At 39.6% G+C, this 24,488-nt stretch overlaps 2 protein-coding genes and 1 long non-coding RNA gene across 6 annotated transcripts; 2 read left to right on the top strand and 1 right to left on the bottom strand.

Annotated features, from left to right (window-relative positions):
• The first annotated feature begins 205 nt into the window (after positions 1 to 205).
• On the top strand, positions 206 to 13,723 carry bcan (brevican). 3 transcript variants are annotated; one of them, XM_061775295.1, is made up of 15 exons: positions 206 to 275; positions 4,265 to 4,347; positions 4,733 to 5,122; positions 5,202 to 5,379; positions 5,993 to 6,120; positions 6,200 to 6,463; positions 6,720 to 7,205; positions 8,209 to 8,330; positions 8,526 to 8,760; positions 9,318 to 9,422; positions 9,485 to 9,643; positions 10,821 to 10,903; positions 10,982 to 11,126; positions 12,119 to 12,301; positions 13,404 to 13,723. In XM_061775295.1, exons 1-15 carry the CDS (start codon positions 271 to 273, stop codon positions 13,517 to 13,519), a joined length of 2,682 nt encoding a protein of 893 aa, XP_061631279.1. In that variant the 5' UTR covers positions 206 to 270; the 3' UTR covers positions 13,520 to 13,723. The 3 variants fall into 3 exon arrangements, with proteins under 3 accessions (XP_061631279.1, XP_061631278.1, XP_061631277.1); XM_061775294.1 differs by having other exon boundaries at positions 8,209 to 8,429; XM_061775293.1 differs by having other exon boundaries at positions 8,209 to 8,760.
• Positions 13,469 to 18,001, bottom strand: hapln2 (hyaluronan and proteoglycan link protein 2). Its single transcript, XM_061775313.1, has 6 exons — positions 17,866 to 18,001; positions 17,694 to 17,791; positions 16,582 to 16,965; positions 16,388 to 16,504; positions 15,192 to 15,374; positions 13,469 to 14,775 (listed from the first exon to the last, which is right to left on the bottom strand). Exons 2-6 carry the CDS (start codon positions 17,752 to 17,754, stop codon positions 14,498 to 14,500), a joined length of 1,023 nt encoding a protein of 340 aa, XP_061631297.1. The 5' UTR covers positions 17,755 to 17,791; positions 17,866 to 18,001; the 3' UTR covers positions 13,469 to 14,497.
• Positions 15,390 to 18,345, top strand: LOC133478975 (uncharacterized). Of its 2 annotated transcripts, none has more exons than XR_009788798.1 (2): positions 15,390 to 15,467; positions 17,952 to 18,345. It is a non-coding gene; the product is annotated as an uncharacterized LOC133478975 (long non-coding RNA). The 2 variants fall into 2 exon arrangements; XR_009788797.1 differs by lacking the exon at positions 15,390 to 15,467 and adding an exon at positions 16,853 to 17,884.
• The last annotated feature ends 6,143 nt before the right edge of the window (positions 18,346 to 24,488 follow it).

Here is a 24,488-nt window from a genome sequence, read left to right as displayed (position 1 = left end):
TCCCATTACTTTTGTCCAAACTTCACATTTTCTTCACTTGTCCCAATACCTTTTTATATCTTGAAACACTGCAAACTTAGTAGCGCACCCTGTGTGTTCCCATAAGGCTGCTGTGTAAGCCCTTTTCCAGGCAGGCAGACAAGGATGATGTAAAGTTGGAGGTGGGGTGGGTGGCCCCCTGCCCCCCCTCCCTCTCCTTTATTTCCTCTCGCCTGGGTCTTCTGGGCGGACACAACAAGCCTCCCCCCATTGGTGCTGCACCTGACCAGGATGAAGTGAGTACTTGTTTATGTGAATATATTATTATTTTAGAACTTTATATCTATATATTAATAGACTTAGAAGTCGTATTAGAATAGTAGATCAGCGTCATCACTAAGTAATGATGTCATTGAAGATCAAGTTTATTAAATGTCCCAAAAATAAAATAAAAATATGTTGGCAGTGACAAAATTGGCTGAAATGTAATGTGTTCACACACACACTTTTACCTTATCGTTTCAAAACCTAACACACACAAACAATGTTTCATATCCCAATTAGTATGTAAGTTAAACAAATGGATAAAACGTCATATGAAATATAGTATTTAAAAAAAAGTTCATTGTCAAGTTGACACGTAAACATTGTTGGTGTACCAGAAAAAAAATGATGTCTGTATAGCATGTAGGAGATACCTGAAAACTAACTACTGTATGTATGTATTGTATGCAGTATGGTAGCCACCAAAATATATGGTGAAAAGTGTTTGTTGGTCAATATGACTATTGGACAATCCCAGAAATAAAGTCAACATAATAACATGCATTGAAATACTTATTCAGGATAAATCAGGTGAGGGGATTTTTTCCCATATATTTATTTTTTTAAATATTCTAATTGATTCTAAACACAACAGCAGGTCAACAAAAACAGCAGAGTTCAATGTGATGCTTTCAAGTGTGATAAACTGACAACGCATTTTCCAATATGAAACGCTCTAATGAGAAAAAATGTCCATTAAATGTATTCGTCAAAACTAAGTTAAAAAGAAGATTTTACACTATTTAATGTGCCCCTTTTAAAGCCATTGCACAAATTTAAATATCTTCTCTCTGGAGATACCAAGTTCCAATCAAATGAGTCTTAATGTCTGAAAAAGTACACATTTACAATTCCAATAACACTATGTGAATGCTGAAAGTATTCATAATATATTTTCTATACGGTATGTTAGAAAACAATTATCTTACAGATTTTTGTTTTGGGGCATTTTGGTTTACAGTAAAATATGCACTACTCCATCCTATGTAGTATACATATAAAAGATGAAATATTAAAATAATATTCATTAACCTAGTCTATAGAAATATAATTGATATACAGTATATTATAGAAATAAATAAAAATATGTATATATTACAATATAAGCATTAAATATACAAATATTTTGGTGCCCCTTTTCACATTTGATATGTAATAAATTATTTTACAACCAATATTTTTTTCACAGACTGTTTTTTGTTTTTAATTCATATTTATTTTTTCCACATATGTGCTACTGTGCACTGTATCTTTATTTCGTTTAATATGTATATAATATGGCGGCACGGTGGGCGACTGGTTAGAGTGTCAGCCTCACAGTTCTGAGGAGCGGGGTTCAATCCCCGACCCCGCCTGTGTGGAGTTTGCATGTTGCGTGGGTTTTCTCCGGGCACTCCGGTTTCCTCCCACATCCCAAAAACATGCATTAATTGGAGACTCTAAATTGCCCGTAGGTGTGACTGTGAGTGCGAATGGTTGTTTGTTTGTATGTGCCCTGTGATTGGCTGGCAACCAGTTCAGGCTGTACCCCGCCTCCTGCCCGATGACAGCTGGGATAGGCTCCAGCACGCCCGCGACCCTAGTGGGGAGAAGCGGCTCAGAAAATGGATGGATGGATGGATGTATATAATATACATTTACATATGATTCATACTGTATATGGAGTCTATATAGAGATGGGCAAATCAAAGATGAAAATATTTAGGAGTGCCTTTTTATTGGTTACTTCACATTTCTCACTCCAGGCTGTTAGAGGGCAACAAATTATGAGAAAACTAAATGGTAAAGTTTATTAGCCCGCTTATTTATTAGTGTTGTTATTGTTGTTATTTTTTAATTGTTGGCTGGTCAATAAAAATTCAAAGAGCCAGGGTGACTTTCCCACATGCTAATCATGTTAGCTAGTTGGCGACAAGTCAGCGACAGAACTGTCACACAATCCTATTGCGACACAAAGGTAGTAATTCTTAACTGAACAATTTAAGTCGTATATCTGCTTCTTTTTTCTGCCCCTTCCGTCCTCACATGACATTTCCTGGCAAAGTGTGATTGCTCTCTTGTTTCCCCTTTCTCTCAGCAAAAAAAAAAAAAAGACCAAAAAAAGGCTATTGAGCCTGTTGTGATGTTTGTGTGTACCTCCATGTTGCCTGGATGCGACCGCTGTCACCACTCTGCCTTATTTTGCACCCTTTGTTGCTTCAAAAAGGAAAACAGACATTTTAGGTTTTTTAAAGTTATGTATACAAATATGATATTTAGCTATATTTAAAATCCATATGTAAATTTGTCTATTAACATCCTAAAAATATGCAGGGTAGGTTAACTGAAGACTCTAAATTGCCCGTAGGTGTGAATGTGAGTGTGAATGGTTGTTTGTTTATATGTGCCCTCCGATTGGCTGGCGACCAGTTCAGGGTGGAGCCCGCCTCTCGCCCGAAGATAGCTGGGATAGGCTCCAGCACGCTCGCGACCCTTGTGAGGATAAGCGGAACGGAAGATGAATCAATGGATGAATGAATGTAAATTTGTCTTTTTAATTGGCCATATCCCAACTATAAGATAAATGAACTACTGCCACCATGTGGTCTGGAGTTGCTACAAAGCACACCTGGATGCTTCAATAGAAGCATGTAGGTATTTACTTTAGCGTTACTTCCAAAAGCAATGTATTATAAATTCCTTTTTTTTATTTTTTTTTTCATGCACACGCCTTCGCAGCCCTTTTTTCATGGTGAATGCTCAAAATAATAATTGAAAATTTGACGACTTGCTCTGTCCACATTCGATGGTGTAGGCAAGTGATTCAGTTTGGTACACTGGCTCCCTCTAATGGTATGTGGAAGAATCACTGCCCAAGTAAAGTTCAGTTTAATTTAACTTTTAAATTAAATAAATTTGCATTTAATCTTCACGAACTGTTTCTTTTTAAACATTTATTTTGGTAAAATTTCAATTTAACCTTTACGTGCAATACATTTTAATTGAATCATTACTCAAGCATAATGGTGCCTTGACTTAGGGGTTTAATCCGTTCTGTGACCACGCTCCTAAATCAAAGCAATTGTATCTCAAATTGTCTTTTCCATTAAAATGAATGGAAATGCTATTAATCTGTTCCGGCCTTTGTCCTCCTTCCGGTGTGAACCATGGCCACCAGGGGGCAGTATAATGAAAACAGACACAAACAGCCAGAGACAAAAGGTTTCACAACTGACTCACTAATCTGCTATAATAATAGTATTTCTTTTGCAGATGATAAGCAATAGACGCCTGTGAGTATTGTTGTATTTTCTTTCTACATGTGTTCCTTCACCGTTTGTGTTCCTCAGTAGCTGAATTAGTGCAATTGGAAAATTTAGTAGAAAGAGATCAAATGATGTTAATCAGCAAAAGATAATTCAGCAAGTTAGTATAAAGAGGATTACACAGCTGGGAACAGGATTCTAAGACAGTAAATCAATGCATTGGTGAAGTTTTTTTTTCTTAAAGCACTAATGAATGTGCTACTGCGCACAAAGGCACAAAGAAACAAGTTGAGCTTCTTTCAGGACAGGAGAATAAACTAAGACCACATGGGGACACTTCTGGGAAAACGTTCCTTAACAGACAACAGGAAGTTTTCCGGGATAATCCTAAAACAAAGGAGCTAAAGGACGATAAATCTCGTTTAGTCAGTCAGTCAACCCTTTGGTTCACACCTCCTGGGAATTTTTATAACCAATTAGAATTCATCGCACACACTCAAGCTGCTGCACTATGCTACAAGTTTACAGATACACACAACCTTTTTAAGAAAGGTTTGTTCTCATGGATAGCGAGTGTATCCATCCATCCATTTTCTATACTGCTTATGTGTTTAACATGGAAAACAATGTAAGAAATATGCAAACCTATGTGATGAATAATAACAAAAAATACATTCCAAATGTTTGTAATCTTGTTATTGTTGTGCTGTTTTCAGGCAGGAAGTGCTTCTCCCCGCCATGTTGGTCACCATTGCGTTGCTCGTTCCCCCGTCATCCTTGACCGCCCAGCACCAGCCAGGTACAGTAGATTTATTCCACAGAGTCAAAAAACTCCACTGCACACTCGGTTGCTGTTCCTAAACACTGCCACTACGCACACTAGAAATAAACATGACTACAAATAATCCACAAAGAAAACAAAAAAAGGAAGTCCACGGCACACACAATAAAAATAAACAGAATGACTGGGGTGCGAAGAAGCCCATGGCACGTTCAGTCACACTTTGGTAAATTACTGCACAAAAGAAATTATATGTGTTAAGTTGTTAAGATGTTGTTAAAATGTTAAGTGATCTTGTTAAGCTCAAGTTATTCATGATAGCCACCACCCTGCACAATAGAAATAAACCGAACGACTGGAAATAATCCACCGAGTGAAAAAACTACCATATTTTTCCTTCCAGATGATGCAAACCTCCTGCATGTGACCGTCACGTCCGGCCTGAGCACTTCAGGCGAGCTGGGCGCTTCGCTGACGTTGCCCTGCCTGGTCTCCCTGGCCCGTCCGCTGCCATCCCCCACCACCAACAGCCGGCACGCCGCCCTCTCTCTTCCCCGCATCAGGTGGAGCCTGATAGACAAGGAGGAAACGCAGATCCTGGTGGCCCGCGGCGACACCGTGCAGGTGAGCGAGGCCTACCGGGGCCGAGCCTCGCTGCCGCATTACGCCGTTTCCCCCGCAGACCTGACTCTCCGACTGGAGGGGCTGAGTTACAGTGACGCCGGCAAGTACCGGTGCCACGTGCAGCAAGGACCTGACCACGACTATGATGTCATCCAAGTACAAGTCAATGGTAAAATACAGGCTAAAATAGCCACACAATAGAAATGAACAGCGTGGCAAGGAATTATTCACAGTCAATGTATGCGCAGGTTTGGTCTTCCATCTCGGTGAATCGTCGAGAAGTCCCCACGACTTCACCTTTGAGCGGGCCTACGAGGCCTGTATCAAGAACGGGGCCCAAATGGCCACGCCGGAGCAGCTGGTGGCGGCCTATCACAGCGGGTACGAGCACTGCCATGCAGGCTGGCTCTCGGACCGCTCGGTCAGGTGAGGACGCGACAAATCCAGCAGGAACCAGTTTGAAACCAGTTTGAAATTAGTGCGAAACCAATTTCAAATCTGTGTGAAATCACTTTGAAAGCAGCACAAAATCCATGTAAAGCCAATTTTAAATCAGTGTAAAAGTATTTGCTCGCTGCTTGAAATGTGTGAGAAACGAATTAAAATGAATTTGAAGTCCATGTTAAACCAAATTTGAAATCACTTTTAAAAGCAATGTAAATCTAGTTCGAAATCTGTGTAAAAAACATTTGGAAAACAGCTTTAAACCCCCGTAAAAACTATTTGAAATCAATTGAATATCTGTGTAAAAGCAATATGAAATCATTTTGTATCTGTGCAGAAGCAATTTAAAATCAATTTGAAATCTCTGTAAAAATAGTTTGAAATCAGTGTGAAATCCAGCTAAAACATTTGAAATCCATTTAAAACCCATTTCAGATCAAATTTGAATACGTGTAAAACCACTTTGAAACCAGTTAAAAATCAACTTTAAGTCATTGTAAAAAACAATTGGAAATTGGTTTGAAATCATTTTTTATTCTGTGTGAAGCATTTGAAGTCAGTTTGAAATCACTTTGAAACCAATCCCTTTCTTCAGATATGTAGTTCAGAAGCCGAGAGAGGACTGCTTGGGCCTCATGGAAGGACATCCAGGAGTCAGGAACTTTGGAACACTGGAGCCTCAGTACTTCGTTGATGTCTACTGCTATGTGGGCCACATTGCAGGTGTTTCTTAGATTTTCTACTTTCACATTCTAAAAATATGTTTCTGTTACAAACATTTCCACAAACGCAAATCTACCAGGTGAGGTGTTCCATGGCTCGGATTCGGCCCCCCACGGTTTTACCTTCGAGGAGGCCAAGGCGTACTGCCGGAGTGAGGGTGCGGAGCTAGCCAGCCCCGGCCAGCTGTACGCACTCCAGAACCACCATTGCGGGTCAGGGTGGCTGAAGGACGGCAGCGTGCGCCGCCCCATGGCCTTCCCCCGGGGGCGCTGCGGGGAGGTGCGAGGCAACCAGACGGACTTCCCCGAGGCTAGTAGCCGCCATGACGTCTTCTGCTTTAGAGGTAAAAGAGAGACGCTTTTATTCACTTTTCAATCACTGTAACGCAATTGTTCTTTGCTAGTTATTTATGATGACCACCATTATGCACAATAGAAATAAACACAACCACTATAAATAATCCACAGAGTAAAAATGTGCAATGTTCACGTCATATGACGCTTATTCATGATGACTGCCGCCTTACACAATATCAATAAGCACACCCCCTCCATAATTGGTTTAGAATGGAGCTATTTCCTTTATTGTATTCTCCCCAGGTGACTTCTCCACCCCCACGCCGCCATTTCCTCTCACCACGGAGTCGGAGCACCTCAGCCATCTTCTCTCCAAGGAGGAAACAGCCGCTAGTAGTGAGGTGGTGCAGACAGTCCATCCTGTCACACAAAACCCTCTGAAGACTGAGTCCCGGACTTCATATGAGCCTCATCCTGAGTCTGAGAGTCATCCAGCATCTCCTGTCAGCCTGGAGATCTCCACAGAGACAACAGCTAGACCAGTGGAGCTCACCAGCCCCTATGAGGAACACTGGAACACTTCTGGAACTGAGGCTGGTACTGGAAATGTGGATTTGATGTCATCTCCCACGGAAGAAGCAGGTTCCTCCACCACCGTGTCACCCGCTTTGAACAGCAACAACACACTTGAAGACCATCCAGAGTCTGGAGAGGCGATCGTAACAACTGACTCCTTGGTTACTACAGAAACCAATGCAATCACCTCATCAGAACCACCTCTGGATTCAAGTAAGTTGTTAGAAGTGCTTCACACCCATGTTGCATGGAGTCCTCCATCTTCTGGAACCCAGGAATTGCTATTCCAGCCCAGGACCGATTGATTGCACTACATTCCTCAGTTCCCTTTTACTTTCCTGTGAATTACTGAAGCAATATTTTGTTGTACAGCATGAACACTGTTTGTGAGGAGTGTTTCACATTTGTGTTGCATGTGTAAACCTGTTTAATGCTATTCCAGCCCAGGACAATTTGAACACATTTAACAATTCCTGCATTTCTGCTTTTCCTCAGCAGTCTAATAGTCCTGAGTTGTATTATCAGTTCAAGTGGGTGGACTGCATGCAATACATATGTGAAGCACTTCTCTGAAATAGAGCTTATGCCGTAGCTCCAGCTAAATATTAGTTCAGTGATCAACAATTGATATACTGTAATTGGACTCTTGCTGTTTTGTTTGGAACAATGACCATTTAAAGTCCAATGGTCTTGAGCTGGAGTAGAAGTTGACTGGGGTCAGAAGTCTGCGGACTCCATGAAACACAGACGTGAAGCAGTCATCAGAAACCATGCTCATACTACTAAATATTTGTTCTCTGATTTGATTGCTATAATGACCATATACAGTCCAACGGTCCAGGGCTGGAATAGCAGGTGACAGGTGACTCCATCGAACACCGAGGTGAAGTTGTTAGAAAGAGTGCATATACAACTAAATATCATTTCAGTTATTTTAAGGCTATAATAAGCATATACCATACAGTCCAAGGGTAATTTACTGGCATATCAGTTCAGGTCACTCCAGGCAACACAGATGTGAAGCAGTTATTAGAAACTGTGTTTGTCAGTTTGTCTAACGATTTTAAACACCATATCCAGTTGTCCTGGGATGGAATAGCTGCTCACAGGTGCAATAACTTGGTGGACTCCACTTCGAAACAGTGGTTATACAACTAAGTATTAGTTGAGTGATTCATCGGAAAGCAACTGCAGTTTAACGTGGTTACCTGGACAGGTGAGGAGCCCTCTGGTGTGGTGTCCATCACGCCGGCGACACCCGAGATCCTGACGGTTGACGTAGACCGAACGCCCTCCCCTGGGACGCCTTCTGGGATCCCGTCCAGTTCCTCCCCAGAGGTGATTACCCTAATCCCAGACAGAACAGAAATGGCGGGACATCTGGAAGCAGTCCCCAATACCGCCAATACTGCCAAAGTGTCTGGAGAAAGTCTAGAAGTAAATCCAGAAACGGTATCAAACCAGACCGACTCACTGGACTACCATACCAATTCTGGAACACCTCCTCCATCGGGGACTACTTCCTCCACACAGCAGGTGCCTGGATTCCACATGGAGTCCAGCACTCCACTTCCTGTTGAGTGGGATGAAGCCACCACCACCACCAGTGGACCAGAAGGAGGACACGACGAGACCAACACTGATGTGGTCTCAGTTCAAAGATGTTCCAGGTGTCACTTTGAAGACCAAACCATGAAGAGCGTAACCCACCCAACTGTGGAACTGGAAGAACCCACAGCCATGGCTGCAAGACAGGAAGTCATCCTAGGTAACTTAACTCAATTCAATTAAAATATAAAACAAAAATGAAATGAACATTAAAAATATATTACAAAAAAATAATACAAAAATGAAAATAAAAATGTAAATAAAATAAATCTAAACTTAAAATGCAACACAATAAAGTAAAATTATACTATATTAAGCTAGCAAAAAATGTTCAACTGGTACTGTACTGAACTTTGTAGCCCATTTAAAGTGGATGCGGACCATCCTATTTATGAAGTAACAATGCTGTCTGCTGGTAAAAGTTCCTATTGTCCATTTCGTTTGAATCTGAGATGCTCATAAATTTTGTTGTTGACCTTTTTGAAATTCACCTAAGACAATAAGAAAAAAAAATGCTTTGTGTGTTAAAATCCGGTGAAATGACATCTCCATCATGAGTCTGATCTGAATAGTTACCACCACTACCCATCAGAATTTTTGCAGTTAATTCAAACAATATGGTTAATAGTAGAGCTATGGGCCTTCTTGTATTAACAGAAATCACACCACATAACTCGGTCATACTAACCAATGATGTATTTGCACTTTTCTCTGCAGACCTGTGCGGGGTTGAACCGTGTTTGAATGGCGGCACATGCGTGGATGGTGAGATACCCAAGTGTCTCTGCCTCCCCGGGTACGGCGGGGCCTTCTGCCAGTCAGGTAAGGAAGGACTTCAGCACCTCGGTGTGAAGGCCTCGACCACGTTGCCTTTTTCCCTGCAGATGTTGAGGTGTGCGAAGCCGGCTGGGAGAAGTTCCAAAGCTTCTGTTACCATCATGTGACCACGCGGCAGAGTTGGGAGGGAGCAGAGCAACACTGCCGGACGATCGGCGGACATCTCATGTCCATCATGACCCCTGAGGAGCAAGACCACATCAACGGTAGAGGATGAACCATTTAGTGGGGAGAAGCGTTTAGGAAGTCGTTTAAAATGGCCGATTCAAACCAAAATCTTGTGTGTTTTCAGGCGTGGCGTCTTGAGACCTTATTGTGGGTCTACTCATGATAGACATGTCTGCCAAATTTCATATTGCAGAGCAACTGGCTTTGGGGGCTGAATAATAAAATAAAATAAAATAATCCAGTGGGCGTTACTTAGCCAACAAGTTCCTCTATCAAGGATCCTGGGAATGAATGAATCATGTTGTTACATGAAACTGGCTTCAGGTGCTGAATTTAAAAAAAATCTGTGTTATGTAATTGACCCTGAAACATGAAACATGCCCCCCACATCCCGGGCCCAGAGCATAGATTTTGATCTAGTAGATCTGCTCCAGTGTTTAACCCATTCACCGCCAGCCTTCCCAGTTAACATGGAGATTTGACTTCTAAAGCCGTCAATGGCAGTGAATGTGTTAATGGACACTAGAAGGCTAAATTTGTCTTTCTGAAGAGAAAAGGTGCATCTGGATATCAATGTGACACATCTTCTGCTTACACATTTCTCTGTCACGCTTCGCGTCTTCCAAAGTGACGACTTTGTTTTGGAAGCGTTGTTGAAGAGACACAACATCAGCCTTTAATGTAATGACAATGCAGTCGGTGTTTGGTCTGCACCCCAGGAAGCTCAGATGGTATCTGACGTTCTTCTGCTGGTCAACTGTGGGCCGCCGCCATCCAGTTCTTAGTGATTAGTCAGGAAATTCACCTTTTTAGGAACATTTAAGCACGGAAACTGGTCATATGTTAGTATTTGATCCAGTCTTACATAGCATGATGTCAAATCGTTGCTCGATGTTTTTTGTGTAATATAATATAATATAATATAATATAATATAATATAATATAATATAATATAATATAATATAATATAATATAATATAATATAATACTTGGTCTCTACTTTGCGAATTTTGGCCAGTGTGGAATTTAACCGTCGCGATAAATGAGCGATTACTGTATATATACAGTATACACTTATATTTGCAGGTTATTAGCATTCCAGATGGTGCATTTGTCCAGAAAAAAAACACACTTGCAAAGTACAACCACTATGTTTGTATTCTTTGAAACAAACTAACTCTCCGCCATGCATTATTTCCTCTATGTTGATGTTAGAAAAATACCGCGAATATCAGTGGATTGGACTGAACGACAAAACCATCGAGGGAGACTTCCGCTGGTCCGACGGAAACCTTCTGGTGATGACATTTTCTTTGACGTTTGCTATGAAAATCTACAGTAAGATCTTCCTGCAATGCTGATCTTTTCTGCCTCAGATCTACGAGAACTGGCACCGAGGGCAACCCGACAGCTACTTCCTGTCCGGCGAGGATTGCGCCGCCATGGTTTGGCACGACGGCGGGCGCTGGAGCGATGTGCCCTGCAACTACCATCTGTCCTTCACCTGCAAGAAGGACCTCTGTGAGTGTGCTGCCTTGTTATTTGTTATAGTGCACTTGACTTGTATCTAGTGGATCTATATTTTGTTCTGTTATTTTTTTACGTTATATATTGTATTGTTTCTATATTGTGTGCTCTGAGGGACACATTTGATTATTTTAACGCAAAGAGATGGACCAAATAGGTAAAATGTGTATGCAAAAAAATTAATTCATTAACCATAAAATAATGATACATTTTCATTTGGTCATAGTATTTTTTAAATAATGAATGTCTTTATAATTCATTCATACATTACATTACAGTAAATGTAGAGTATATAAAAAGTAGTTTATTTTACTAATAGATTTTTTTTCACACTGAATAAATGTAGCAATTATTCAATGAGATAAATGAATGAAAAATAAATTAATATTCAATGTATGAATGTAATGTAATGTAAAAACATTTATTTTCCAGATATTTGGTTTATTTTTCTAATTTAAAATAAATTAATTAAACAATGAATCGGAAATACATACTAAATGTATATTTTTTTGTAATTGTACTAATAGTTCAAATAAAAAAATATTTACCATAAGTCTATGAACCAATCATTTAATGAGAGAAAGTCCATTAAAAACCAGAAAATGTTAGTTTATTTTAGTTATTTGTCATCAAAATTATGTTTATAATCAATCAACCTATTATTTATTTACATAAATGAATAAAAAAATAAAACAATTTAAAATGTGTTTGTAATTATTTTTTTTATTTTTTTTTACCAATTGGTTTAAATATTTTATTTACAACAAATAGCTTTTGCAGCTATTTTTTTTCAAATGTGACTCAAATTGATATCATGGAAATTTTCAAAAGCAACTGTGTTAAAGTGCACATTTTCTCCCCAAAACATGTAATGGATTACAATTACCTATATTTTGTGATTAAATTACATAATCCCGTCACATGTAATTAGTTACTCCCCAACACTGCGTATATATTAACTGCCCGAATATGTTGTCATCCACTAGCGTCCTGCGGGAAGCCTCCGGCGGTTCCCAACGCCAAGCCGTTCGGTAAGACGCGGGCACACTACGGGACCCTCGCCAAGGTGCGCTACCGCTGCGACGCGGGCTTCGTGCAGAAACTGAACCCGATCGTCAGCTGCCTGCCGGGCGGCCGCTGGGAGGAGCCCGTCATCATGTGCCTGCCAGGTAAACAGTTAAACTGTGTGCTCATGCTAATTCTCCGGTGCTTCAACAAATCATACACTGTTAGAGTTTCCAGTTTTATGACGGGTTGTCACGATTTTTTTTTTTTTTGGGGGGAGGAAAAAATATTTTGGGTGTTTTTTTTTTGTACATTCTTTTTTTTCGAGCAATTTTTTTTTCTCAGAAATATCATATTTCTCATTTTTTTTCAAGAAAAAAAGGTTATATTTATTTAAGTTGTATTTTATGAGCAGGAAAAGTATATTTCTTTCCCACTAAAAGTAAAAAGTTTCAACACATTTTTTTAGAGATAGTATATTTGCAAGAAATTATTATTATTTTTTTTTTTAGGAAAAAGCCTTATTGTTTTCAAACTGTATTATTTCAAAGGAAGACAATTTTAACTTTTGAGATCAAGACGAATTTTCTTGGGCAAAATTGCCAAGTTACTTGTTTTGTAAGTTGCATTTTGTGAAAGAAATCCATTCAAAGAAAAAAAAAATCAGGAAGAAAAGGTCATATTTTTCAGAAAAAAATCTGAGAAAAAAATAATCTATTTCTTTTGCTGTTATATATATATTTTTAGGAAAAACTTAAATTACACTTGAGATTTTTTTTCAAAACAATCCATATTTTTTGCATTTTCTTTCCCCCAAAGCTTATCTTGTTTCAACTAAAATGTTTGGGGATTCGCACACCCCCGAGACATATTTTTTGAGATAATTATTCTGGAGGAAAAAAAAAAAATCACATTTGTTTCAGAAGTCATGTTTTTCTGAGAAAAATGTATTATTTGAAGAAAAAAAAAAAAATTGTAATTTTTGGCGAGAGAGATTTTTACCCGAAGGGGAAAAAAAGCCTTTTTTTTAAAAAAAGTTTTTCAAGTTCAAGCATTTTGGGGTCTTTTTTAAAATAACAATTTTTTATTTTCTCTTTAAAATGTTTCAGAGCCAATTTTTGGGTGTCATAGCTTTCACCTCTACCTAATTTCCTATTTCCACCATGATGAACACACCTGCAAAATGTAATGAGTTTGTTACTATGTAAAAGCACTTCAAATAATTGTCTTTTTTTTTTGTTATGTTGTATTTGGTGTCCTGTTCAGCTGGTTCTCATGAGGCTGAGCAGCTCAGTTCAACCGCTGACTTACATCACGACGAGGAGGCGGAAGCGGTCACGGTGGTTCACACACAAAGCAGCCCTTCGCTCCCTGCACATTAAGTCCAAGTTGACCATCCAGCCACCATTTTCCACACTGGAACTAACCTTAGTTTTTTCCAAATAAAAAAACGCTGTAATTCAAAAGCACCTCAGTCATGTCAACAAGCAATTTTAGCATCGCTGTCGCATATGAATGATGTTTGTTTGTGGTTTTTTTTGGTCACAAAAAGGGTTCTATTTTATTAAAGCAAACATGGTGGGGCACTTGTGCTTTGCTTTTTATTGTTAGCTCAATATTCTTAGTGTTCTGTGCATTTTTATTTTATACACAGCATCAAAGCCATTGGCAGGAATGGGACAAACCTTATACTTACACACACACACACACACACACATATATATATATATATGTAATTGTACGCATTTATATTTGTATATATGAAATGAACCAATTATTGAATGGGCTAAATTAATGCAAATGAGTTTATTGGTACATTTTAATGAAACAATTTAATAGAAAATAGCTAAATAAATCCAAAGGATTTTACAGGGTATGAGGTTAAATAAAAGTTGAAATACATATGTAATTTATACAAAAATTTGAATAAATCAACGTTATTTTCATAGTTTTTAACTTATTAACCAATTTACAAAATACATTTTAATTAAAAAATTAAATGTATGATGTTGGTATTAACAATCAGTGAACTGAGTATCTAGTGTGATAAATGAATAAAATAAATGAAATAAATAGATATATGTTAATGAAACAATTTAGGGGGTGGGAAACCCTATTTCAGAACTCTTGATAATGAAAATTCTTGGTGGCTTTATTATTTAAAACAAATCAATTAACCATTATTTAATGAGAGAAATGAATAGATACATTTGCATGAACCTACATTAAGCACACAAAAACATCGAAATGAATGCAACAAATATTACATGATTTTCGATCTTGTAGTAAATGCCGGGTGGGTCGGGAGAAAGAATGGAGTGGTCCCTATGTGATTATTTTTTATTATATATTTTTTGTGACTACCTATAGCAATAAGCTCCGTAGAGATGCGACGTCTTATTGGCAAACCCGAAGGAGCGCACCCCCGGTTCGGGGATGCCGCCGCAGCGCGCCCTGGGGGTGCCGATGGGGAAGCGCACGCTGCCGTCCCTCAGCCATCCGCCGTCGCATCGGTCGTAGCCTCGGAAACGCCAAGCGGCGTACAGCTGGCCCACCAGCGCCAGCTCGGCGGCCCGACGTCCGCACGCCCGCCCGGCCTCCTCCAGGGAGAACGCGCCTGGGATGTAGAAGACGGAACCTGGAACAGGACACGAGGGAACCGGGATTATTTAATGGGGTAAAAGTCCTTTTTTTTGCCTAGAAAATAAAATCAGTATTTCTTTCGAGGAAAGATTTTTTTTCGGGGGGGAAATGTGAATGTGCTAGAATTCTATTGAACAAGTATTCTTTCCATCTATCTAGCAGACTACTGGCACCAGTCAACATATTTCCATCGCTATCCTTAATCAGCCTAACCTGCTGCACATCCTTCCCATCTCTATCCCTCTGTCAGGTCAACCGGTATAGATCTTTTTCTCCTTCTTTAGTGTCCAACCTGGCATACATGTCATCACCACCTCTACCTTTGCCCTATGTCGCCACCTCTACCTTTGCCCTATTTACTACGAGAGGACGTAAGACATTGCGTGGAACGCCACCGATGTGAAAACTCACCTGCGGTCAAAGAGGTGAAGCAGAAGGCGTCGAAGCGGTCTCTGTTCTTGTCTTTGGGGGAGTAGCTGCGAATGCCGGGACGCGTTTGTGCGCCGCAGGCGGGCCGAGGGCTGATGATGGGGTATCGCACGCTTCCGTCCTGCAGCCAGCCCGCTTTGCACCAATCCAGACCCTCCGTCCAGGCTGCACGACACAACATGCTGCTCATCTGGACCAAATTTTCGCTCCACACTGCCAAGCGAGGTCTTTTTCCCAGACCACTGTTCCACGCAAAAGGTACCAACAGACCCACAAAGGAATAGCAGGCTAGTGGGTGTTATCATATGCTCCGTTTGTACGTGTTGCTGCCCCATGTGTGTTACAATAGCAGTGGTTTGAAGGTTTATGATTACTGAAAAATATAGATGCTAATTTCTGCTAGCCTGTCTTTTTATTTGTTAGCATGAAGTTAGCGGACTTTGGTTAGATATACTGTAATTACATGGTTTGCTTAAACATTTCGATATTTAAATATACAATGTTTAATTCTCCTTTTTTTGTGTGTGTCAGTTTTAGAGTAATTGCTTCCTCTTATTTGGAGAACTGCAAGAGTAAGAGCGTCTTGTTTTCCTTTCCTCACAGTGATGCTATATGATAGTCTCCTTTCTTGACAGTGAAAGAGTGAGAACAGGTGCAAGGAATACTTCCAAAAAAAATGTGCTTGAATGAGTTGAAATGTGTTTTTTCGGTGCCTCGACTTAGGAGTTTATTTTTTTCCTTGACCACGCTCGTAATTCATAACACTCGTATCTCAAATCATCAAAAAACACCAACAAACATTTTTGTAACTTGTTTTTTCAATAACAAAAATTGCGCTCTACAGTATTGTACTGTTCAAAAAACATACAGTAATAACCTAATTCACTAGAATAAAAAATTCAACACTTTGTGCGTCATTATAATTCGATGGGAGTTGCGCTGCTCATTGTGGCCTTAGCCCCCAGGGGGCAGAATAATTCATACAGTCATACTTCACGTAGATTTTATGATGAAGCGCATTAGAAAACTGCAGCAGTAGCAGTTGTTTTTCGCAGCGGATAAAGAATATATGCCTGTGAGTTGTGTGTTGGACCGTATTGCGGATGTTCACATATTTTCTTGAATGTATAAAAGGGCTTCACTCTAGATGAAAATGTATTCTAGGTCATAAATTGTACCTCTGTAGAGCTGTTCGTAGGTTGCGAGCGTGGCGTCCTGCTCCTCGCACGCCGCCTCAGCCTGGTGGAAAGTCATCCTGTAGCGGCCCTTTTGACTCTGATACGGGAAAACTACACCTGGAGACAAAAAGCCACCCCCGCCCGCGTCACTAAGCCGACGTTACAGAAAGCTCGGCACAACTCCCATCGGTTACCTTCGATCCTCAGCGTGACCGCCACACTCTCGTCCTCCGTGTCGTCGATGAGCTCGCATCGGTACGTGCCGCCATCTCGCAGTTGCAGCGCGGCGAGCCGCAGGGAGGCGTCCATGTTGTGGGCCCGCCGCAGGGACGCCCGCGGGCCGAGCCGCCCGTGGCGCTTGAAGGCGTGCGCGTTGGAAATGATGACGATGTTCTCGGGACCCACGCGTCCCGGCTCCAGCTTGGTCCACTTGACCTTGTAGTGGTCGGGCTTGCTTTTCAGGACGCACGGCAAGGTGGCATTCTCGCCCCGGCGACCGACCACCTCCGCGTACACAGGCGGCTCCAGGAGGTACTTCAGCTTGGAGGGTGAGGTGGTAGGAGACGGACCCTTGGTGGCTATTAAGGGGGAATTAAAAGAGACTTATTCAGTATTCCAAATACAATTCACCATTCGTCTTAATGGAGTTGTTGCAAGTTTCTCTTCGACAAACTGGTCGGACTCATCTTGTGTTCCCTAGCATCATGTTGTAAGATGGGACAGGCTGTGAAAAATGAAGCATTCTCTTTTTCACTGTTTCTATTTGACTTGGGTTTTTTTGTATTGGAGGATTGGCGTGCCTATGGGTCTCATTTTTGGTCAAATATTTGCAACACATTTGTAGCGTCCATATGACCGTGTACATTGACGTCAGTCCCGAGATACACGACACAGGTGTCAAACTCAAGGCCCGGGTTTTATGATTTGATGTGGCCCGCGAAGGCAAATCATGTGTTCGAAAATGTTCCAAAATTTCTACTTATCATAATAATGTAACAAATAATAATGTGACAAGATTTGAAAGCATTTTTTGTTACTAAACCCCCTTTTACAGTGTCCCTAACAATAGTTGAACAAACTTTGACTTGACTTCTGATTTGAAAAACGAGTTATCCATCAGTTTGTTGCGTATACGCAATGGTATAATGAGGCAAGCCCTCAGAGGTACACGCTAAAGTTCAAATTCCTGGGCTTCCTTGACAGCTTAAGTTGGGTAAAAAAGTTCAACGTGATGGCTTGAGGCATCCACAGTAGCAGCGAATAAGACAAATTCCTGCAAAAAGCTCATTCATCTCCTGAAAAGTACCTGAGAGGAGAACTGTAGAGCAGGCCAGGCGGCCCACGAGAAGAAGCAGAGAGACACTCATGCTGATGGAAAAACCACGTGGAGCTCCTTCAAATCACCTTAGTGCACAATAATGACATTGTAGGAAATACAAATATTGGAATTAGAGCTGAACTACAAGAAGAGGCCTTACATGGTGACGACGTCGGAAGGTGACTCTTGGTTCAGTCGTTACAGTCCATGTCAGCTCAAGGTTTGAGGTTTCTCTTTGTCTTCCAGGAGAAATTTGTCTGGGAGCAAGGGACAGCTGGATATACGAATACAAACAATCCTACATCAACATCACATCGTACACCTTGTCATCCCTCGTGAACGTTCGGCTGTCATCCAGCATGTCAGTCCAGTGACTCGCCCTGTGTCTTGCTCGCTCACTCTCTCTCTCCTCACGCTGGTCATGTGGTCAGGCGAGCGCCATTGTTGTCCTCTGCTGCGCTCCAGATGTTAATGACGACCAGGGTGGGACCTACGTGGCTCTTCCGTTGTGTTTTACGTGCCAGTCTAACCACGATCTGAAGCACCCAACTCAAGATTTCCAGTAGAAGAACTTGAAACTTGCTTTGATTGTTTTGTGATTATGTATCATTCATAAATTCATTGGTATTCTTCTGACAAATTCCAGTCTCATCAATTATTTCAGTGACCATTGTGGCTAATGTAAAGGTACCAGAAATGTTGCCTGTGTCAACTCGTGTGTACAAAAACAAACAAAAACAAAAACAAAAAAACACTACACATAATGTATAGAAGCCTTTCATATGTTCTGCATGGGGCTGCTTTGCTCATTACAGACTGGACCCAAGTGACTCAGGACTTGTTTAAGAATTGCAGAGGTGGCTTGGTTGACTTTTTATGGGAAACTCCGTTTTTGTTTGAGACTTGACTTGAGATCAATCTGGTAAGATTTGAAGTGAAATACATGAAAATTTGACCACGATTGAATTACTAGCTGGAGTCACTGATGTTTTCTACAACATACAATGGTGACGTAACAGTACATGACATAGCAGGCTGTGGTTTGCCGTTTATTGACACAGGTGGATAACAAGTGTGGACAACAAGTCTTCTTGTGTGTGTGTATATATATGTGTGTGTGTGTGTGTGTATATATGTGTTTGTATGTGTGTATGTGTATGTGTGTGTCCCAGCCTTTGGCAGCCAACACTGATGCTGGCATTCACGCATCTTTTATGGCCGCGCTTGGTGAGAGGAAGCTGTGTTGGCTCGGAGACACAAGGACCGCATTGTGACACTTTCATCGTGTACACACACACACACGCACACACAAACACACAAACACATATCTGAGGTGGACACAAGAGGAAATAATAGGAGTCTTTTTTTTGGTGTAGCCTCGCCATTGTCCTCTTTATCAATGAACCTCTTTATTGGCCTCCAATTAGTATTCACCCCATAACATCCTTCTGCACTCTATCTATCTATCTATCTATCTATCTATCTATCTATCTATCTATCTATCTATCTATCTATCTATCTATCTATCTATCTATCTATCTATCTATCTATCTATCTATCTATCTATCTATCTATCCATTAAAATATGTATTTACTAGTTGCTCATCTATCTTTGCCAGCGACATAAAGTGACAAGCTGAACAATGAATGAAGTGCCACTAGATGGCAGAAACATGTTACTGCTACCACTTATACAACAGAATAATAGCTTTGCAAGATTTCGATCTAAATAAACTGAGACGAGCTCCTAATTTTTTTTTTCATATTGTTAGCCTCATAGCATGATTGCCAAAGTCCTTTTTCAATTTAAATATGATTTGAAAAAAAAGAGTCACAGATGCTACAGTGTAGAACGCGAGGATGGCAACCCCAAGTGGACAAAAATAATATCTGCACCTCATATGCATATTGTGTGTTGGTATTTTGAAAAATACATTTTATTGTGATTACTTGAATGATCAATGGGATGATCGGTCGAATAATTAACTCTAAAAATATTTGATAGCCCCAGCCCAAATAGGAAGTGTTTTTTAAGAGCACGGGAAAGGTTAATAACAGTATGAAGGGGGTCATAAAGCTTTAAAATATATAAATAATACGGTCACGACTTGGCGGATTTTCTGTTAACGAGCGACTGCTGTAGTGTGTGTAACTTGGCTCAAAGCAAGTTGGAAAACAGTGCCTTCAAGTGCTTCAGTTCAACAAGAGGCCACAGTGGCGCTGGTGACAGGCGGTCGCTCGGGGGGGGGGGGGCCGAGATAGGGGAGCGCCCGGTCCCGTCCGGCCGGATGGCGCGGCCTAGCGGTGCGTGACTCGGCCTTTGAAAAGGCGTGACGAGCGTCGGGGTCACGTCGGCGCTGAAAGGCTGAAATATGTAGAAGTATGACGGCCAACAAGTCCAAGATTCTTTTCATGGAGACCAGCAGAAGCATTTTCCTGACAAAGTGCCGGTGACAGCTTGAGGGCGCTCACCTGTCTGAGTGCTTTACACTGTGTCCACTTTCTTGCAGCAACATGCAGAACCTCTGCTTGTCTTGACATACCCGACATATACGCATGCAAACACGCGATCGGCTTGCTCAATGGACCCTCAATCAACGTTTCAACCATTCAACCTAAGCATTTGCTTTCCCCCCCCTCACTTCCTTATAATTTCTATTTACTAAAATCAGTGGTGCACATGAAGATATTACACGCATTTAAAAAACGTGTTGACAAGGGGATGCAATGTGCACTTATTATTAATATTATTATTTAAAATGTGTATATAGTTGAATCACATGTAAAGTACCTAATCTATTTGATAATAATAAAAATAATGCATTGTTTTAAAAAAAAATAGATTTAAATTTTAAATTAAAAACAAAATATGCATCAATAATGAAAATAATAATTATAATAATAACCACTTCATCAAAAAGCCCATGCCATTTTTTAAAAATGTGGGTATAATTTAATTAATTTAATTGTAAATAATTACAATAATATAATAATATACAAAAATAATAAACTTTTTGGAATAAGCTACTATGTCAAATAAATACTCAATGCGCATTTGTTTGTTTACATTTTTATATAATTTAAATAAATGGAAACACATCAATACAATTGATAAGAATAATAACATAAAATATATATTTTAAATTAAATAACTATAATATAATTTAAACTTGAATTAATAAGAAGAAAAGAAAGAAGAAGAAGAAGAGTTGATTCAAATAAATACATAAATAACAAAAGAACATGAAATTATGATTTTTTTCCATTTCTATATGAAATTCGATACTATTACAAAGATGTATTCTTTTGGAAATAATTAAATCTGAATAATTACATTCAAATTGGAAACAATATATATATATTTATAATTTTTATCATAATATATTAATATATAATAGGGTTAATAAGCATTAACCCCTAATAACAATAATATATCGTAGTAATAAATATTATAGCAACAAAAAGTATGACAACCATAACAAAAATATTTAGGAAAAAGTACAGACTACTACAGTAAAATAATAATTAAATGTTTGTTTTTTTTTCTCTCACAAAAAATCATTTTTTTCTGTAGTTATTTTTCTTTGGTCTGTACTGCTCAAATGTTTACACACATTCTCACAATCCATGCAAGGCACACACACAGTTATGCCAGTGTGTGTGTGCGTGCGTGCGTGCGTGCGTGCGTGTGCGTGGGTGAAGTTGCATTAAAGCCTTGTGTTGTTTCACAGGAACATAACCGGCAGGTTTGGACTTGCATTTATCTTAAACATTTTTTTTCCATCATCTGGTGCCATTGTTGCCTCAGATGGACCGATTGTCTTATCAGTTCGAGGGCCCCGCAGCCGGCCCCCCGCTACCGATGCGCTGATTACCACTTCAACTACACTAGCGGCAGACACATTTTCAACTAGAGGATGTTACATTGTTGACACACTAAATACACACTGCATACAACAAAGAAACATACTCTCTCTATGGATTCAACATAAACAGTCATTAATAAATCGTGAATAACATGATGCACAATAGCATCAAAATAAGAGCTTGAATGTTATTCTGTATGGAAAACATATACAGTGGTGCCTTGAGATACGAGTTTAGTTCGTTCTGTGACCACGCCAGTAACACTCGCATCTCAAATCACATTTGCCCATTGAAACGAATGGAAAGGCTATAATCCGTTGCTGCCCCTAGCAAACAAAACAAAACAAAACAAATTTGTAATGTGTTTTCCAATAAGGAAAATAGCACGCTACAATATTGTAATTTATAAAAACATATCGTAATCACATAATTAAATAGACAATAGAGAATGAACCACTTTGGGCATCATGACTAATTCAGTGTGATCGTGTGGCTCATTCTGGTGTGTGTGCCTTGGCCACATGGGGGCAGTATAATACAGACATACGGATATACCTGTACATGGAGCCAGTCACAATTCTTCCGTATGCTACAGTAATATGAGTCGTTTTTTTTGTTTGTTCTTTTTGCATACGATAAAGAACATATTCCTGTGAGTATTGTTATATGATCTGTCTACATGTGTTGCTCCACACTTTGCGTTCAAATATGCGCTTCTTGCGGCACCAATGCTATTTGTTAGCCCATCTATGGCGTTTTCCATTGTTTGCTAGCATGGAACTAAGCAGCCATGAGGCAAAGCAAAGCGGTTGCTTTCGTCTGCTCATTTTATTGTCTTTGTTTTTTGTTTAGTTTGACAGTAAACTTCAACTGGGAAGGGCAATAAACAGCTTGAAACCTCTTTTTTTGAATAATTATTCAATATTTATACAATATGATATAATAAGACGGTTGTAAAGTGAGCTGAGCAAAGTTCATTGCCACCATACAGCGCTCGTATCTAAAAAAAATTTGCCGCAAGTCAAAGCAAAAAAAAAAAAAAAAAAATCATCTTAACGACGGCCAGTATGTCGGAAAATTTGTGATTCCGGTTATTCGTATTCCATGGCACCACTGTCTGTATATTTTTTCTCTCCTCAGGTTACAGATAATACATACACAAATGACAATCATCTCTGAATTGATAATTGATTTAAAAGCTGGAATGAACGTCTGTTCAAATGAAGAACTTTTAGTAGAAACTTGAATGAAATATGATTTTGTCAACTTGATCCAGAGAACGAACAAGGATCTACTATCTACAACCATTTTAAAACTATGAAAGATAATGTAGAGCAGCTGTTAACAATGACTGCATGGACGACTATTAAGGCAAATACTCGAAGTTATCTGCAGGTATGATCGGTCATGTGGGGCAGAATGTGTGAAGAATGCATTGTGTGTGTGTGTGTGTGTGTGTGTGTGTGCGTGCGTGTGTTTGCGCGTGTGTGTCATCACAAGACCAACACAAGGCGTCAGCTATTTGCGACAAGTTTATTTACTATTCACCAGATTTGTCAGCAGGTAGCTTAGCGTCGTTGATTTAAAAAAAACCAAAAAAAAAAACCAAAGCAAAACACAGCTGGTTTTACTGTACACTATTCAAAGAAGAGCATCTCTTCCTCATATGACTTTCTTCCGGTTTCTGATTGGCTGAAACAGGTCAAGGGTGGAGGCAGTTCTAAAGACGTTTTAAAAGACACTTGGATAAAATTGAACAATTTTTGATGAGTTTTTGGACTTTTAAAGACCTTTTCGAAGCCACTTGTTGCAAATGTAAGACTTTTTAAGACCTTTTCGAGGACACGCCAATCGGATTTAAGACTTAAGACATTTTAAGGCAACTTTGATTAAATTCAACTTTTATAGACATTTACAAAGACAAATTTAAGAATTTTCAAGACATTTTTGAGGCCAGTACGATAAAACGTAAGCCTTTTACAGACATTGTTCAAATGTAAGACTTTTAAAGACCTTTTTTGTTGGGAATGAACCAATCACATTTAAATTCATGTTAAATGGGAGTCAGCACACACCTGTCGCCATTTAAAGTGCTTTTGATGAACTCCAAAGAAAGTTCAGATGTTCTAGTTGGCTTTTCCTGACTTTTTTTTTGCATTCATGATGGTGCCAGCACCACGCCTCAGTGTAGCTATGGTGATGATATTATAATATTTTGGTGATGACTGGTGTTGTCTTTGTGCCAAACATACATTTTGGAATAATGGCCTAACAGTTCCATCTTGGTACCTTCGGACCATAACACATTTTGCCACACTAAAGTCTGAACACTCTTTTGAGACCACATTTAAGACAAATAATTCTGATGAAACGTAAAACTTAGCTTATGGATTTTAAATAAAACCAAAAAAACTCCCAATCTAGTGATTTTGATACTCCTTCCCTCTAGGAACTATTGTCTTTTCCACTCATTTCTTTCATTGATTGGCTGAAACGCTTTAGGTGTACCTCAGGAGTCTGTGATTTGCTCTCTCGCTTTCTCTCTCTGGGTAATAGTTGACATTCCTACAAATCATAACAACATTCCTCCTTTAACCTGTGGGGGGAGATGAGGAAGCCGATATCAACGTGACTGACATCTCTTATCAAATTGCTGCTGTTTGGTTTAAAAAAAAAAAAAGAAAAAAAAGAGGAACATGTATGTACTGTGTGCTTAACGACATTGTGTGCGTGTCTACTCAAATTCCTCAGGCATTGTCTTAGCTTGTTAGTTGTAGTTTACCCTTTTATTTGATGCGGTTGACGGAAGACATTGACGAAAGTTAGAAGAATAAAATTCTTATTTTTTACTTTTTGTACAATGTACGACAAAAACTTTCATCAAATTTTAAGATTTTGCTGTCCAACTTTAAATGT

This window comes from Phyllopteryx taeniolatus, chromosome 6 (assembly GCF_024500385.1).
Source record: "Phyllopteryx taeniolatus isolate TA_2022b chromosome 6, UOR_Ptae_1.2, whole genome shotgun sequence".
NCBI lineage: Eukaryota > Metazoa > Chordata > Actinopteri > Syngnathiformes > Syngnathidae > Phyllopteryx > Phyllopteryx taeniolatus.
This window is presented reverse-complemented; position numbering and strand designations above follow the sequence as displayed.